This window comes from Haliaeetus leucocephalus, unplaced genomic scaffold (assembly GCF_000737465.1).
Source record: "Haliaeetus leucocephalus isolate CR32 unplaced genomic scaffold, Haliaeetus_leucocephalus-4.0 Scaffold915, whole genome shotgun sequence".
Lineage (NCBI taxonomy): Eukaryota > Metazoa > Chordata > Aves > Accipitriformes > Accipitridae > Haliaeetus > Haliaeetus leucocephalus.
In genome coordinates, this window is record NW_010973351.1 from 3,148,282 (window position 1) to 3,166,853 (window position 18,572).

The 18,572-nt window shown below is 39.8% G+C and overlaps 2 protein-coding genes across 4 annotated transcripts in view; both read left to right on the forward strand.

Annotated features, from left to right (window-relative positions):
* FH (fumarate hydratase) lies at positions 1–18,014 on the forward strand. 3 transcript variants are annotated; one of them, XM_010583568.1, is made up of 10 exons: positions 1–22; positions 3,342–5,530; positions 6,310–6,420; positions 9,576–9,752; positions 10,724–10,906; positions 11,892–12,057; positions 13,907–14,110; positions 15,335–15,462; positions 17,105–17,258; positions 17,821–18,014. In XM_010583568.1, the coding sequence occupies exons 2-10, from the start codon at positions 5,492–5,494 to the stop codon at positions 17,961–17,963; spliced, it is 1,305 nt and encodes a 434-aa protein (XP_010581870.1). In that variant the 5' UTR covers positions 1–22; positions 3,342–5,491; the 3' UTR covers positions 17,964–18,014. The 3 variants fall into 3 exon arrangements, with proteins under 3 accessions (XP_010581870.1, XP_010581869.1, XP_010581872.1); XM_010583567.1 differs by having other exon boundaries at positions 7–22; positions 5,396–5,530; XM_010583570.1 differs by lacking the exon at positions 1–22 and having other exon boundaries at positions 2,154–3,703; positions 5,396–5,530.
* A 361-nt stretch (positions 18,015–18,375) lies between these two features.
* CHMP5 (charged multivesicular body protein 5) overlaps positions 18,376–18,572 on the forward strand; it is a 10,840-nt gene continuing 10,643 nt past the window's right edge. Inside the window, exon 1 of the mRNA XM_010583571.1 lies at positions 18,376–18,521. Within this exon, the coding sequence (XP_010581873.1) occupies positions 18,453–18,521 (69 nt within the window). The 5' untranslated portion in view covers positions 18,376–18,452. The remainder of the gene's footprint in view (positions 18,522–18,572) is intronic.

Genomic DNA, 18,572 nt, shown 5'->3' on the forward strand with positions numbered 1-18,572 from the left:
CCCGCCGCTGCGCTCCGCCATGGTGAGCGCCCCGACGGGGGTGGGGGGGGGGGGGGCGGTGACCTCTAACTGCCACAGCCAGCCGTTGCCGCCGTGACTCCTCCCCCTTGCGCCCGCCGGCGCTCGCGCCCCTCCGTCCGCCGCCGGAGGGGGGAGAGGCCGGGGAGCCGGCGCCCGCGCGCTGCCTGAGGGAATGGCGGGCACCGGGGGCTTCAGCCCTAACCCCGCCATCCCCTGCCGAGCTTCCGCGGCTCTTTCCCTTCTTCCGCTGGGGCCGGGGCCCGTCCCCGCCCGGCGGCGGAGTGCGCGGTGAGGGCCGGGGCCCGGCTGGGTCCCCGCTGAGGCAGCGCTTGGCGCAGAGGAGGTGTTTGCTCCCAGGGACGGGCTGGTGGGTGTTCGCGGCGGCCGGCTGTCCCGGTGCGCTGCCCCGGGGGATGGAGATTGGCGTCGTGAACACGGCCGTCAGCTGCCTCGGTATGGCCGCGGAGGGAAGAGGTGGCATCCGACCGGGTAGGCGGGAAAGGTGTTGCTGCAGGGCCTGCTGTGACAGAGCTGCGGCATCCAGCAGCTTCTCCCTTGGAAATTTCAGGCCCTTTCTTAGAGCCGTTGAGGTACAGACAAGACAGAGCTGTGTCCTCGCAGAAGTGGGGCTCTCTGGAAAATCTTTGGGGCTGCCTGAAAACTAGGGGGCTTTCAGCTGAGAACTGCCTGTGAATTCTAGCGGGCATCCTCAGCTGTTCAAGCGCGGTCAGTTGGCTGTCAGGCTGGAACGTGAGTGGAACTTGTTTATTCCACGTGGCTCAAGGCAGAAACGAAAATGCTGTTTGCATTAGGCACTCTGAACCTCAGTACGAACAGCTGGGGTGTTGCACGGAAGCCTTAGACGCGAATGCGTCTCTGTAAGTTCGCTCCTTAAAACAGGGAGGTAATTTAGACTGTCAGAAGAATTTCCGCAGAAAGTGGGGTGTCTAGGATTCTATTAATTCATTCGTTTACTAAAGTAGTTAGTAAATTTTACTAGGACGGTTTCCAATCTGTGAAACTAAGGTGTAGAAAACAGCATTTAAAAGAACAGGCTTCCCAGTGAGTGAATAAACTGCATGGTGAATGAAATGTACCTGTATAAGAAAACTGGTGTCGGAGCAGACTATGTAACTCAAACCGTTGGCCTGTCAGATGGTTCCCTCTTTTATTTTTCTGTTTGGTATCATCCAAGAAAGACATTGTAGGTCATGGCCTTCATGTACTTGCTGAAGACCCGGTATTTATGAAAGGCTGCCATCTTACAAAAAACATGTGTTTTGATCTTTGCTGGTCAGAAATATGACTTGTCCTGTAAATAGGCGTTATTAATTGTTTGGGTTTAAATAACAGCCATAGTTAGAGCAAAATGTCCCTCAATGAATTTGGAACTCAAGCAGCTGTTGAATTTTTACAGGAAAACTTTATATGTTTTTATTCCAAGGCAACCACCAAAAAATGTACCAACCAGTATTTAAATATAACCCCACCACCACCACCACTTTTTGATGTATGTAGAGATTTTTCAGCAAGAGTTGCTTTGGAACATGTCACGTAGACACAACCAACTGTGCATGTTGTCCTACGGTATGACTATTGTGTTGCCTTAACTTAAGAGCTAAATTGCACAAGATGTTTTAAATGGAGTTGTGGTCATAATGGTCCTTCTTCAGCTGAATGTTGTGAAATATTTGGTTTTGGTTTCTAAAGAGTAAATTTCAGAATTTGTGACTCGATATTATAAAGGAGAAATGATGCTTAAAAATGGAAATGTTCTTCATCTGGTAGAGGAGAGCAGTTGAACACAAATTCCATTTTCTGCTGGCCTTGAAAGATTGGTTTTACTGTGCTAACAATGATGATTCTTTGAATTGAAATACTTATATCCAAAAGTTGCTGCATCCTTAAATCAGAATGTAATTTTCCACGGGAAGCATTATTGCAGCAGTACTGCCCTGTGAATCTCTCCAGCGTGTTGTGGTGCAATCAGTTCTAGCTGATTAGTTCCCTGCACCAAGGCAAGAGTACAGTTATATTTGCCTATGGAACCTTTGGACTATGGGTTCTTGGGCTTTTGGAGGGCAGAGCGCACTTTGTCAGGACTCAAAAAAAAAAAAAACCCAAACATATATAGGTTTGTTTTGTAAAGGTGAGGAATAGTAGTTCTGAGCTGAGACTTGCTGTGGCCATGATAGAAACTAAGTGAGCATAGGAGTTTGCCGTAGCCTGTGGCAGAGTTGCTAGGTCTCCTTTTGGCTTCTGTGGCCCGCTGGTGGGGGAGTAGAGGGTTCACACAAGTGTGCTGCTCTTGTGTCATTTTACAGCAGGTTCCCTAGGTCAGGGAGTGACTGCAGAAAGAGCTTTAGGTAGGGGAACTGGGATCTTTGGCTCATAAAGCCGCTCAAGAGGGTGAATTCTGTCTAAGGAGTGGAGGAAGCAGGGTTTTTACATAAAAATTCAGACAGTGACTTCTGTAGGCTGCTACATTAGTCTGAAGGTAATGTTGAAGTTTAGTTTAGTATGTATGAAAAATATCACTTTGCTTTTTTACCTAATGTCACTTGTTACTCTATTAATCAGCAAATGACATTCAGCTTAGAGCACCTTACCCCATTAACTTTATTGGACCTTGTGAATGTGTGTAACGTGGAATTGGCTAGGAGTGTAATTTTTTTTTTTAATAGTAGGAGTTCATTGTTAAAAGGTACTTGTACGAGAAGGTACTGATCCTATTTATCTTTGTTTCATCATTGTTGATATTGGGATTATGTAAGTTTGAGGAATGAGTTGTGCAACTGCTAGCTTTTTTGTCTAAAAGGTTACAGGTAGTTTAATTTTTTTATATTGTTTGAGTGTGGATACTTTCAGTGATTGAACCACTGATGAGATCAAGAGCTGAGCTTGGAACTGAATTGGTTCTGCTTATCCAGCTCTAGGGAAAGCTTGACATTGTCTGCCTACTCAAGGCGTCCAAATACTAAAAGCAGGGATTTCAAAGACCATGCATCAGTGATCCCTACTGTTGGAATATTAATATGTGCACGTGTACAGTAAGACCCACAAGCATCCCTATTCTTTTGGTAGTAAGATGCTAAAGAAGCGTTGACTATGTTCTGTTTATTGTTAGCATGTAAATGAATGCTAAGTGACTAAAATTGGATAAAGAGGATTAAAGAACGTAAGGGTGGCATACTGGTCCACACTAAGCTTTGTATTCTTATGGGGTCAGTGTCTGGAAGAGCATCAGCCAAAACACAAGGTGTGGGGAGCAGGACAGCAATGCGAGAGCTAACCCTTGCTGTTTGTGAGCTGGGCTGCAGTTTCTTTTGGGTCACACACACCACCGACTCTGCAAGAGTGCCCTAAGCAAGCGGGGCTGGTGTCTCTGGTATGCGACTGCTGGAGTACCTGATGGCAGAGCATCTCCACCTGGCTGGGAACGCTGCTTAGGACAGTGAAAAGGCTGGAACACCACCACCGCCTGCAGCTTGCCATCCGTGGTGATGCGGACGGACCTGGGCAGGCTGCTGCAGAGAGTCAGTGTTGCTGAAGAGGCTGTTCTGGCCAATACCCAGTTGTGCTTCTGTCCAAGAAGACTGAGACTCACCAAGCAAGGAGCAAGTAAAATGGATGAAGAAAAGAGAGGAATGGTCTGCCTTCAGAAGTGGACACCTAGGGAAGAGTAAGAACTGTGCAAACATGTATGATGCTTTCCTCTTATTCTGACCCAGGCTCTTCATTTTCACATCAGAGGATTTCCTGAGTCTGTGGTTTGTATGATAACCCAATTTAGATCTTTCTTCTGAGTGCTTATCTTGCTTTCCCTCAACTCGTGTGGGCTTCTTGTATCCACAGCATCAGCTGGCAAGGAGTTTCATCAGTCTGCCACTTGTGTGAAGAGCTGCTTCCTCTTCCTTGCTTTGAACCTGACTCCTGCTAGCTTAATGTTACGGTTCCTGTTTCTTGGAAGAGACAGTGAGCAGCTAATACCCATCACCCGTCTACTGATGCTTTTATTGACCTCAGTTTTCCTTCAGTCCCCAAGTTGTCTCTTTTCTGAACAAGAAAGTCAGTTGTCTTAAGAAATCTGTTCCTTACCTTTCATCAACTTTAGTGCCTTCCTTTGAACTGTTCCAATAATACGCTTTTTGGGGATGAAAGAACCAAATCTGCACAAGGACTAAAGAGTGTAGATGAACTGTGGTGGCACAACAGTGTTTCTTTTTGTATCCTCTGTTTTTCTTAATAGTTCCTAACATTTGATTTTCTTCTTTCACTGCACTGCAACACTGACTTGATGCTCTGATAAAGCTTGCCCAAGGACTCACCCCTGAGGGTCATGGTTAGGTCAGAGCCCAGCATTCTATATGTATATACCCTACCTATGGAGCTGGGATTGTTTTACTCTATCTATGATTAAGAATTACAAAAGACTTCTTCCCCTTCCTGAAGACTCTGCAAGAAGGTAATCTCTTCTTCTGGGGAAGGATGAACACCTTTCTCACAGAAAATTGGGACTTTGCTGACCAAGGCGTGGGGAGAGGAAGAGTAAACTGCTCCTGTTTCCTGTCCGCTCCCATAATCTTTGTAGAGCTGCATGTGAATGTGATCACATCATCACAAATGAATGGGTTGTTTCACAAAAAGTAAAAAAAATTACTTTTTAGTTGGTGTATGTCAGCTAAAATTAACTTACCTCTGGCCATGTTAGATAATAATAAATGCTAGGTGTATATGTGATACAGAAATACTGCCTTACAAAAATATTGCACAAAATATACCTAGATGCAGTTTCTTTGTGTTGCACAGCTAGGGCAACTGTGTTGCTGGTTTATTAGACTTAAGAAGGTAATTAATTGTCAGTAACTCAGTACTGGATTAGTCAGTTGCTCCCTTCAGTGTTTTATGTCTCATGTCCAGTGTGGATTTCAAACAGGGATTCTGTTACATGTATGTTGACTGGGTGGATGCTGCCTGAATTCTTACTGTGCTAGTTCTTCAGTTTGGTTTTAATAAAACACCAGTTCCATAAATTCTAAGATAAGTTACTAATTCTTCGAAAAGAAGAAACCGAGTCTTTCGTCAGGATGATGTGTTTTGTACAGCGGGCAGCCAAGGTCTTAACTCTTGCAGTGCTCCCTTTCACCAGTGGGTCTGCTAGGCTACGCAGTGTAATTAGTTGTGACTTTTAGTGAGACAGGTGCTCAAACTAGAGAAGTGTCTTTGAAGATATAATTAGAAGAATACCTATGACTAGCTGCGTGTCTTTGTTCTGTTTTTTTCCTCCTTGCACGTTTTTTCTTAACTGTATCTGCTTTCAAAAAGGATGTGCTGTTTACCAATGTTTGAAATGCCTTTTTTTCCTTTTCCATAGTCCACTCAAGAGGCTTTTAGGATAGAATATGATACCTTTGGTGAACTGAAGGTCCCAAGTGACAAATACTACGGTGCCCAGACTGTAAGATCTACAATGAACTTCAAGATTGGAGGTGTTTCAGAAAGAATGCCAGTAAGTAATTGAAAGCTCTGTTCGTTTCTTGTCTTTAAGTATGTTTTGGATGTGAGACTGAATACCTTCTTCTTAGACTTTTGCTGGGAGTATGAGCAACTTTGAATTTTAATTAAAGTTAAAAATTCCTTGGCAAGATATTGTTCTGTGTTAGAAATACTTTTTGTTTTATTTAAATAAATTGAATGTTGCTTTTGAATAATTATTTTACTGTGTTGCTTCACTTTTTTTAACAACGGGGATGAATAGAAATCTATCTTTAATTTTTCTGAGGACAAAAGACTGAATGGAATAGTTTGTTTGCTATAGCTTTATGTAGTTTGTTGTTGAAGATGTTTAGTGTAGCGTGAGTTGATATGAAGTTACTTTTTCATGTGTAGCTGTGCATAGAGCATTAGTGTGCACCCGCTTTGTCTTGCACTGGCTTTCTACGTGCTGAAACGTGTGTTGGTTTGCCTTCAAAAAGGCTGTTTTAGAAATAGAAACAGTTCTCCTTTTCCGTTCATTTTAATGCTTGTAATCTGTTTTGATACACAAAGCATACCTGGACTTAGTACACAGCTCATCCTTTCTTTCTCCTTTCTGTACTGTTTGGATAAATGTTTCTGTTAATGGGACCATAGGTCATGTGATCTGATTGCTCTTTGGTTTGGTTGATGGACTACTGCTGTATTTAAGTTCAGAAAGAGTTTGGTTTAGAGCTAGACCTGTGCTATAGGTTCCTAAAATGTCCTTTGGGGAAGAAAAATTACATATTTAAACTTACTTTTGTGTCTCAGGTTCAAGTTATAAGGGCTTTTGGCATCTTGAAGAGAGCAGCTGCTGAAGTAAATCAAGATTATGGTCTCGACCCAAAGATTGCTAATGCTATCGTAAAGGCGGCAAATGAGGTAGGAACAAACTGTTCAAAATACTAGAACTGCCATTGTATTTTTGTTAAGCTTTTCACCTCTTGCGTTTCTCAAGTTGCCAGAGGAAGGCATTTATTGTTAGTAAATTTTGTTTTTCAGGTTGAGAAATAATTTACTTTATATAATTACTATTTTACTTCTTACATTTATAGAAATGATAGAATGTTCAAATACATTTTGATACTTAAATTATAAAAAGAATGTAATTTTTCCCCTCTATTAAGACTACTCATTACTTGCATAGTGTTGACTCTTACCAGCTGAACAGTATAAAAATATCTAGGAGGGGAGTGGAATCTCTGTTCATTCAGCTAATGTGAAGTCTGACATGCCAAGCAAAGCCTTTTCGTTTTGGAAGTCTCCAATCTCTTAAGCAATTGCGTCTTGGTAATGTGAAGACCATCTGCAATCTGAAAAGTTCCTCTGTTATTAGTCTATTTCCTCTTCAGACTTAAGCTTACTAGTAAATCTGTGCTCTTGAAGTATCACTTTTATAGCTAAAGAGGACACGATGTGACATGCAGGCATCTCTTTCTCAGGATAAACGCCACCAAAGTGCACAGAGTTGTGAATGACCATTATTTGAGGTATGGTAATACCAGGTGTGTTGCTTTGTGTAAATCAATAGATACATTTATCTAGAAGCATTGTTTTACAGAGCTTTCTTCTTCTGACTAGCTTCAAAATATTTCAGTGTTTGTAGAAGACCTTATCCTCTCTCTACCAGCTGTAGCACCGTAAGTCCCAAGAGCTCTGGAGAATTCCAGAATATGTGCAGTCTCTTCTTGTGGTTTCTAGGGTTCTCCTCGTTAAAGGTGGATCAGAAGTTTTGGTGGCTAAATGCTGCTTAGTTTAGGTTCATGGGTTCTGGAAGTTGTTTGGGACTTTTTTGTGTTTTAGAAACACCCCTGCAGTACTATCCTTTCCCTTACCTCTGAAATAATTTTCTAATATAACTGAAAGAGATACGGCAAGGAATCAAGTTACTCTCGGAGGTGGGAACTTTGCCCCTGTATAAGATGGGAAATACATAAGATCCTTTCCTGAAAAGCATGATGTTGTTGTGGTTTAACCCCAGCCAGCAGCTAAGCACCACACAGCCGCTTGCTCACTTCCTCCCACCCCCAGTGAGATGGGGGAGAGAATGGGAAGGAGAAAGGTAAAAGTCATGGATTGAGATAAGAACAGTTTAATAGAACAGAAAGGAAGAAAATAATAATGATAATAATAATAATAATATTATGACAATAACAATAATAAAAGAATTGGAATATACAAAACAAGTGGTGCACAATGCAATTGCTCACTACTTACCAACCAATGCCCAGTCAGCTCCTGAGCAGCAATCCACTCCCAGGCCAGCTGCCCCCAGTTTATATACTAGGCATGCCATCACATGATATGGAATATTTCTTTGGCCACTTTGGGTCAGCTGTCCTGGCTGTGTCCCCTCCCAGCTTCTTGTACCCCTCCAGCCTTCTTGCTGGCTGAGCATGAGAAGCTGAAAAATCCTTGACTTAGTCTAAATATTACTTAGCAACAACTGAAAACATCAGTGTGTTATCAACATTCTTCTCATACTGAGTCCAAGACATAACACTATACTAGCTACTAGGAAGAAAATTAACTCTTCCCCAGCTGAAACCAGGACACATGATTCCAGGAGGAGTGATGTATCTTGATAATCTGGAGATAGTTATCTAGGCTCCGAGTTGTGACAACAGATCCTTTGCTTTGCGTTCTCGACTTTTCTGAGGCTAATATGCGTGGGGGTGATACTTCTGAGCACAGATTTTGATGCTATCACAAAGACACATTTTGAAAAATCTGTAAATGCATATAAGGTTCGGCAGGCTCAAAAAAATACAGATCAAACAGGACAGTATTTGTACCTGTTGTTCTGTTTTGATTTGAGATGGTAGTTGTCATAGCCTACCTACAGAAGATGTAAGTTGGTATAGCCATTTTTTGCTGATCAGGACTTTGTTCCCCTGGGTAATCAGCAAGTCAATACCTGTGAATCTTTTTAAGTCCATGTGATGCTCTTACTTGTTTATATGTGTAACATACTCAGTCACACTTGAGGTACAGTAAAGACAGTCACAGGTCCCTTATAGGCACCTCTCAATTTAAAGCCATGTAGGTCCGGGGCAGTATTAGGGAAAGCAGAACTTACAGGAAGAAGGTGTTTGATACCAGCAACCATCTGCCCACTCATTTTGTTGATGCAAAATATGATGTCTACGGGTGTAAGAGGTGTGGAACTTCCTGGTATGAAATTTATTTCTGGAGACATTTCAGAGTCCAATTATACAAATACCATGTACTGCATGTGCATGACAGATGGCCTTTGGCAAAAACACCTCTTCTGGGGGACTATTTCCCATAAGGAATGGACTTCTGAATGCCTCTAATTCAAATTGTTATATAGTTGTGATCAGTGTTCACGATGAAACTGTGCTGCTGTTGAACTTGATTTCCTAGGAGAAAGCAGTGCACCCATGCTGATCAGGAGTTGGTAAACAGATAAGCACTGTCTGAAAACTGATGTTTCTGACACCCAAAGGATGGTCATGACCCAAGGAGACATAACACTGAGTCAGTACCCTGAAGCACCTTATGTGCTCTGCTTGAGAAACTATTTAAGGTATTTTCCTTCCCCAGGAGATCTTACTGACCTGAACAAATAACTGTGGAAGGGAGAACCAGCACATACTACCTCTGTTCCTACCCAGGAGGATTAGAATCCAAATTGCTTTAAAATTTGGGAAGGGGAGGGATGTTTTTGAACTTATACAATCATCTGCATTGTTTGGGAAACAAAAGATACAACCTAAAAGACCTTTTAAAAATAGTTTATTTCTATGACTGTAGAACATGAAATCAAATTTTATATTTCTCTTGTGTTTCAGAATTCAGCATCTTCAAAAGGCATAGCAAAAGTTTTTTGCCCTTTTAATATCTAGTATTACATCAAATTCTCAATTATTCTGGTATAAATTCACAATTGTGTGTATATTTACAAATATAATGGAGAACATTATTTGAATTATAGCTATAAAATTCTCAAGTTTATACTTTTTAATTGTTTTTGTTCCAGTAGAACAACTTTTCTCTCTCTTTTTCCATTATAGGTAGCTGAAGGAAAATTAAATGATCACTTTCCATTGGTGGTGTGGCAGACTGGTTCTGGAACTCAGACCAATATGAATGTCAATGAAGTCATCAGCAATAGAGCCATTGAGATAATGGGGGGCAAACTGGGGAGCAAAACCCCAGTACATCCGAATGATCATGTTAACAAAAGCCAGGTCACTATACTTGCATTATACTTCTTTTAATGTCAAAAGTATTTTTTTGGGAATTGTGAATTTTGAATTGTCTTACAGCACTGTTTAGATCTAAAAAAAAAAGGGGGGGGGGATTTTTTTGTACAGCTTTGGAAACAATTTTCCAGGTTTTACAGTTTAAATGAACTTTAAAATCTCAGTCAGTGACGTTATGAGCTTTTTAGATTAAAAATTTTGAACTCATTCATGACATGAATTCGTACATGATGTAGCAGGCAGAGGTGGCCTGGTGACAACTGCTGCTACTACAGGCAGTCTTAAAGAAGTTAAATAGAGATCCAGTTTCTAAAGGTTGGATACTTATAACTGTTATCTCCATAATACATTGCATAAAGCATGTAGAAAGAATAATAAAGCATCTAAAGTCCTGTAATGGGTAAATGAAATATCCATTTCATTTTTTTTTTTCCCCCCAGGGATCATGGTAGACATTTTTATTGTACTTCGCTCTTAATATTTTCTTCAGACTAGCAGAAGTTGAAGGCACTGACTTGGTTGTATCGCTTCCTGATATTTTGTTCTTACTCAGTATCCTGGGAATGGATTTAAGATTACCAAAGCAACACAGAGGTGTTTTAAAGCCACCTACAATTGCTTTAACATCATCCATCCATTTGTTACCTGTCTCTCGTAACTACTTTAACAAATCTTTTTCTTTTTTGGACCCAATGTTGTTGTGAATAGTCTACTCATGTAGTTAACTTTCTGTGGGTGTAGTTATAAAAAGTGGTCTTTATCAAGAAGGTGCTGGACTGGAGTTTAGCAGATTTGATTATTCCTGCTGATTGACTTGTGGAACACTGCTAAGTTGCTTGCTCTTAGTTTAGTTTCTTCATGTTTATAAAATAAAGAGAATAAAGCCATATGTGTACATCTTGCAGCAACAATGGTGAGAAAAACTTGTAAATAAATTTCTTGAACTTCCTTCACAGAGTTCAAATGACACTTTCCCAACGGCAATGCATATTGCTGCTGCCCAGGAGGTTAATGAGGTGTTGTTACCTGGCCTAAAGAAGCTACAGAATGCACTTGAAGCAAAATCCAAAGAGTTTTCCCAAATCATAAAAATAGGGCGCACTCATACACAAGATGCTGTTCCACTTACGCTTGGACAGGTAAAAAATAAATAAATTATGCATTTGTTTGAAAAAGTCTTGTAAATATATCTGAGGAAATGGAGGCAAACTTGAGGAACCCTAAATTATGTTGATAGCTTAAGGGAAATAATAGGAAACTGGCTGAATCTCAGTCAGGGTATTTTCATCTTTATTGGAGTTTGCTGGATGCTGTAGTCTAATTACTGCATCATAAATTTTCTCAGTTTTTTCCATGTGTGTTTTACTTCTAACAGTAGTAAGATATAAATGATTTTTAAATCATGTTCCATTACCAAATAACATGATGCGATATTTCTATTACACTGACATTGGAAGGAAGAAGGTAATTAGTCTCTAATCTGTAATCTTATGTAAAAGAGGATTTGCCAACACACAAGGCTACTAAGTATTTTGAATTAAAATCTTTGATGTATGATTGTGTGTGTGTATATATATAAGTTTATACATATATATGATAGGAAATCTTTGTTGTCATATTGTAAAGAATGGCTTATATTACATTAATCTGGTAATGAATTAACTTACATGGATTTTTATCAGTTCAGTTTAAAATTTATGGGTTTTTTCCAAGAATGCACAGGTGGGTTTTTTACTAACCAAAATTAAGGGAAAAAAGCCCAGGATCTGTTTCTCTAATTGTACCTTGGGAACATTAATTTAATCTGAGAGCTGATTTACCTTGGATTCAGATGCTGCTGAGTACACAACTGAGATAAAAGACAAGAGAAAGATGCATTGTGAATACATTTTTATATGTTAGGCTGTTTTATGTGGAGTTGTTCATACTGTGAGAGCAGTCTTCTAATACATGTAAATTTTCCCTCTTAATGAGAACATGCTAAGATTTAGCATCTGTACGAAGTTCAGTGGCTTTAGGTTTTTAAAGAAATTAGTCCAATTGTGTTAGAAACCTAAATAATTCTAGATGCTTATTCTTGGTTGTTGTCTTTGTTCCTTTATTTTGTCCGCCTTTCTTTCAAAGGAATTCAGTGGCTATGTGCAACAAATTAAATACGGTGTGGCTAGGATTGAGTCAACCATGCCAAGAGTGTATCAGCTGGCAGCTGGCGGGACTGCAGTTGGTACAGGATTAAACACAAGAATTGGCTTTGCTGAGAAAGTTGCTGCTAAAGTGGCTGAACTGACAGGTGAGGAATAATATTTCAGAGTTACCAGTAAAGCAGTAAATGTAACACGCAGTCAAATTCAAACTAAATCTTTCAGTTTCCGTACTTCTCATAAGCTTCTCAAATTGTGTTTTAACATGAAACTTTCTGTTAATGCTGTATTTTATATGCCTTATACTTAGGGTTTTTCCTGTAATGTATTTTTGTAGTTACACCCAATGCATTGACAGTGACTGAAATTACCACGTTTTTCTTAGCAAGGCTTATTGGAGATGGATATAGTTTCAAGCTTCTATTATTAGTCCAGCTTCTGTCTTGATGGCTGCTCCTCTGACTCGCTTAATCTACAGTGACTTGGCACAAAAGAAGAAGAAAAAGACCTCCCAAAGCCAGTACATTTTTTCACGTGAAAGTAAAAGTTAGCTGTCTGATTTTTGGTGCTGTCTTTATAGATCTTAAAGCTTAATGTACAGAACTACTGAGTTTTTTGACCTGTGAACCAGTTCTTCTGTGTCACAGTATCAGTTTTAAAAATGCCCCCAAGATGGATGCGTGTATCTTTCACTTAAGTTTGCTGTAAAACCTGAAACTGCTTATCAGCAGTATTTTTGTTTTAATGGATCAGTTATTCACCATCTCACAGACGGTCAAGATTTTCTTGTACCCTGACAGGGAAGAAGTAACTTGTCATAAGCAACAGCAGCTGAGAAGCAGTACAGGGCTTGTTTTGGTGCTTGAAGAAGCCATGGGTGGTGTTAGGAAGCTCTCCCATCTTAACGCTTGTTAGGTGTACCATATGGGCGGATTGTACGAGTTTAAAACAAGTATGGCAGACTACTGGAAGTTCTACATGTTCTTATAGGGGAATTTTATTGGCAAGGGCAAAATGGAAAGATTGGAATGATATCTGCAACTGAGAAGGCAGCTATGCAATTCAGAAGCCCATGCAAATTGGGTGGGATTTCGTGTTTGGCAGCAACTGCGAAACATAGTAGAAATTCTGCTGTTTCTCTAGCAAAGGTGTTATGCTACTCTTCTTAAAACTGGCAGTGTAAGCTCAGACCAGTAGTTTTGTGGGGCAGAAGTCCAGCGCACAGTCAGCATCCCTGTGCACATCCTTAGTGATGTCCATTACCACTAATAAAATTCTGCTGAGAATTTTCTTCCAGGACAAACCCAGAAGAAATGTTTTTCGTGATGGAACCTAGCCTTAAATCTCAGGCATTTAATTAACGTAAACAGAGCTGTTGCCTCCATTGCTTCTGCGCTCTTGCTGTTGGCAGCAGTTGCAGGCATCCTCCTGGGTCTGAATCAGCTTTCACATGTTCTCTCTGGTTTGTTGTTCTCTTCAGTACTGGTACTTGGATGCATCTTTTTAAGTAGCTAATTCCATTGTGATTACTTTTTATTTATCCTGATGTCTGCGCTATGCCACAAACCCCTCTATTTTCATAAGTGAGAGAAAGCATCACAACAATTGGCAATCTAAAGAATCTAACTTGATTTAATGGAAGAAATACATAAGTTTGGGCTAACTTGTAAGAGATTATTGACATTCACAAAATATTGTGGTGCAAAGCAATGTTTAGTATGCAACATGGTATGAAAGTTTGAAAATTACACCTTTCTTGTGGGTACATGCTCAGATTTCATATTCTTCCGTATTTTAGTGACTTTTATTGTGTTTTTTGTATTGAATTTAATCTGTTGTAAGAAATATGTTTGTGTGGAAAGGTGTCGAGAAGAGAGATAACTTTACAGCGTTACTAATTTTTCTTACTTTTATTCAGCTAATTATATGTTTGATTATCTGGTTTATATCTGCAAGGAAGTGCCTCACAGGTTTAATATTTCCCCCACCTCCCTGTAGGTTTGCCTTTTGTCACTGCTCCAAATAAGTTTGAAGCTCTTGCAGCTCATGACGCTCTAGTTGAACTCAGTGGAGCTATGAACACAGTGGCATGTAGTCTGATGAAAATAGCTAATGATATTCGTTTCCTGGGTTCTGGACCACGCTCTGGACTAGGAGAACTCATCCTGCCTGAAAATGAACCAGGAAGCAGCATTATGCCAGGTACAGAGAAAACATACGGAGAAAAATTGCCTGTTTCTTTTGTTTTGAACCACTAACTCTTAACAGATACTTACCAAACACCACCACAAATGTTAGAAAGTCCATGATTCAACACTCGTGTCAGTTTTTATCTTCTGCCATATTTTACCAAAATTTGTGTTCATAGAAATGCTTGCTTGCACAGCTCTGTGTTGGCAAGTATGTGGGGGAGAGTAGCATCTGCAAACATATGACTTATTAATACAAGCATACTTCTCAAAACCTTCTTTTAGAATTGCGAGATCTCTACAATTGTTATGTAAAGGCTTTTCTGAAACAAGCTTTAAATGATTAATCTGTGAATTGTAACAATATTGTGATGTAAATTGGCTTCTGTCTTTACTTCCTAGCATGAATAGTGTTATGTACTCACGTTTTCCCTCCTGCAGTGATCCCATTGTATGGGAGGATAAGAAAGGAAGGAATAATGTTAGTAATCATTCCTTGCCTCTCTCCTAAAAAAGTATGTATATGTGAATATTGCACATCCAACACTGTTCTAAGCATATTCTTCCTGTATGATAAATTATAAAAGAAGCAGGTCGTGAGCATATCTGGCTTTAAAAAAAGCAGATAATGAATGTTCTTATTAGGATTATTTCTAGAAATGAAATTGACTATGAAACTTCCTTGTTAGGAGGCCACTAATTTTTGTTCTTTTTTCCTGACAAAGTAAACATAGTGTACTAATTTTATTACAAAGCAATTCTAACAAATTAGTAGTACTTTTCTTAAGTTGACTGAGATTTGGTAATGATTTACCAGAAATGCCTACTTGCACAAGTAAAGACAGGTTATAATCTCTTGGCTATTAAGAACTGTGGTAATTAACACCTGCTTAGCTCATGCACATTTGATCCAGTTCACAAAAGCCTTGGTATATTGCTGAAGCATCCATAGCTGTCTTAAAAATCCTAGCTGAATTAATAGACTAGTACAGTCAATTTAGTATCATTTATCGAAATTATTTCTTTTCTGTGGAGCACAGATACAGATGAGTAAGACGTGTTATCTTCTATAAAACATCTGTTGAATGTGATTTGGTAAATGAGGAAAGTACTGGTTTTTGGTTGGTGGGTGGGTTTTTTTTGTTGTGGTTTTTTGTTTTTTTTTTCTTTTTTCTTTTTTTTTTTTTTCCTTTCTCCTTCTTCTTTGGTAACCTTTTTCTCTCCCTTCCACAACCAGGAAAAGTGAATCCTACCCAGTGTGAAGCTGTAACCATGGTGGCAGCCCAAGTTATGGGAAACCATGTTGCTGTTACTGTAGGAGGTAGCAATGGACACTTTGAACTGAATGTTTTTAAGCCCATGATGGTAAGTTCATAAAGTTTTTTAAATAGCTAGGACTTTTGAAATCATTGTTGGTACAATCAGATAACTCGTGGGAAAAAAACTCAGTAAATATTTGGTCAATATCAGCACCAGAGAAGCTAATAAATTGTGAGAACAAATTTTATTCTTTTGTATGGTCTTTGTTATTTTGACAGGCAGTCTTTTTTTATGTGAAACTATCTTATGCAGGTTAGCTTTTATCTTAACAATGTATGCTTATCATCAGTCTACGGCAGTAGGGAGAGAGGAACACAAACTGAGGCAAAATTTTTTCCAAAGCCAAAGAGAATTTGGTGTTTTAGCTAGAAATGAGGATTTTTCTTTTTTCCTTAGCAACTATCTGTTACTAATTTCTGTTCCTACTGAATACCAAAGGATTACATGCTTTTGGCAAGTGAGTAATGTAAAATTGTAAATGATTATTCTTAAACTTCAATATTTAAAATAATGTCTGCCTTCTACAGTGTGAGCAGGACACATCAAGACACATACTGCTGCTTCTGTGTATTTAATTTTAAAAAGTCAAGTTAATTGAGTGTTACAAATCACCTTGTACTGAAATTTGGATGTTTTGATGCCAAGTCCTAACTCTTATTTTCTTCTTTGGGCTATCTACTTTTTTTTTCGTTTGTTTTTCTTAAAACCAACCAAGAAGGAAAAAATAAACAGAGGAGAAATTGAGGAAAAGAATATAAACAAAAGCATCAAGTCAGAAGATTGTGGAGAACTGTGTGTAAGATGTTGAAGGAATAGTATAGAGGTTAGGGTAGGGGTGGAAGTTTAAAAAGTATTACGCTGGCTTGCAGAAAAGATCCTAATACTAAATAGAAATAAAAGGAAGGTTTTTGAGTTTTCGTTGTCTTGTTGTAAGAGGCACAAAGGAAGCAGCATGTCATATGTTATTTTTTCTGCACAGCCTGTACTGACTGATATGGCTTTTTTGTTATGCTCATTAGAAATGATTGAAAGAAAATTGAAATTTTATAATAAAATCAGTATTTGTCTCTTCCTTAGTGTGTCTGCTTAGGGTAATCATTTTTTTCTGCTGATCTGAACATACTTCTTCTAAGCATATAGCATGTGGTTTTGAAGAAGAAGAAAAAAAATCATATTGAACAGCCAAGAGATGTACTTAGCAGAAGATAAATTTTGGTAGAAACAGACACCTCTCTTAAAACAAAACAAAACAAAAAAACAACAGTGGCATGTTGTGGATTGTCAAAGTAGAGGACTAATGCCAGACATTATTGTACTTTGTATTTTCAGATGTCCTCTCATGATTATTACCTGAGAGGGAAAATGACAGTGAATCAAATGCCTTCGTGGATTTTTTTACTTGGTTATTTGTGAACTGTTATGACAAAATGATTATACATACTGTGGTCGTCTTTATGCAAGACTTCTGCTATTGAGTGCTTCTCACAAATTCCTTTAGATAGAAGTGGCTGAGCTTACCCTGCTAAAGGAGGAGGGTGTACTATTTACTGTACTTCTTTTCTACAAATAGCCTGTTAAGGAAGTGGATATTGCAAGGGAGGCAATGGTTATGAACAAAAGTGCCAGACTGTACAGCTATTAATGTCAGAATGTAATAGTTGGTATTTCTTTCTTTTTTTTTTGTTAGATTAAAAATGTTTTAAACTCTGCAAGACTTCTTGGAGATGTTTGTGTTTCTTTCACTGACAACTGTGTAGTTGGAATCCAAGCCAATACAGACAGGATCAACAAACTTATGAGTGAATCTCTGATGTTGGTAACAGCACTGAACCCACATATAGGTAGGTTTAAGGCTCAGAAACTTTTCAAAGCATTATACTGAAATATTTTGCAGTAAAGTTATTTTGCGCACATTATTTGTATTGTCACAATGTTTAGGAGACCAAGTCATGGCTCAGGCCAAAAGTTAATTTAACATCACAAACGGCTAGTACTGTTGAAAAAGATGTGTCCTCCTTGCAGCGGCCATACCAGTGCATTATAAAAATAATTCTGACGAGAGTCCAAAAAAGAGATTGGGAGAATTTGTGTACCTGTCTTCCTGATCTGACCGCTAATAATAATAACGAAAAGTGAAAGATTACTATATGGGATGTTTTTTTCTAAAGAGAAAGTCACATAAAACTTTGATCTAAATGCATTAAGAGCAGAATAACAGAATTTACCTTCACTTTAAGTAAGCAGTTGGTGTAAACGTTTGGTGTGCATTTACTGCGAGTTAAGCAGTAGTGGCAGCACCCAGCAAATTAATTCTCTGAACGCCAAATGTCCCACTTTTTTCTCACCTCTGACAAATCTTCTGAAACCGCAAATGGCTAACTTGTTCGTTTTGTTTTGTTACAGGATACGACAAAGCAGCTAAGATTGCCAAAACCGCGCACAAAGAAGGGACAACGTTGAAAGAAGCCGCTCTAAAGCTGGGATTCCTTACGTCAGACCAGTTTGATCAGTGGGTGAAACCTAAAGACATGTTAGGTCCTCAGTAACCTCTGTACGGGGGAACAAAAAAGAGAAAATAAGTGTTCTTAACACGAAAAATAAATAAGTACAATATGCTTTTGTTTCACGTGGTTTTGTGGCTATTACTTTTTAACAGATCGTGTGAACTGATCTTATGGGGGAAGATTCTACAGCTACGGGTCTTTTATATTGGAAAATAACAGAATGTCGGTACTGATGTAACTTAAAAGGGATTTTTGTAGGCGGCGGTGTTGAACAGGCGGCGCAAGCCCCGTGCCACTGAAACGATGACACAGTGTGTATGTGTTGAGGGAGAAAACCGCCTCCCGTACGTCATCGCCGTCCCTCACCCGCTGTGGCCCCACGCAGCCAATGGCAGCCCGCCGCCGTCGCGAGGAGGGCGGAAGTCCGGGGGCGTGCCGCCGTACCAGCGCTTCGGGGGGGGCGGAGCCCGGCCGTCGGTGGGTTTCCGGGTCGGCGGGGAGCTCTGTTAGCGGGACCGAGGCACCGCCGCCATGAACCGCTTCTTCGGCAAAGCGAAGCCGAAGGCGCCTCCGCCCAGCCTCACCGACTGCATCGGGACGGTCAGTGCCCTCCCCGGGGGTGGGGGTGCCGGGGGAGCGGCGGAGCGGGCC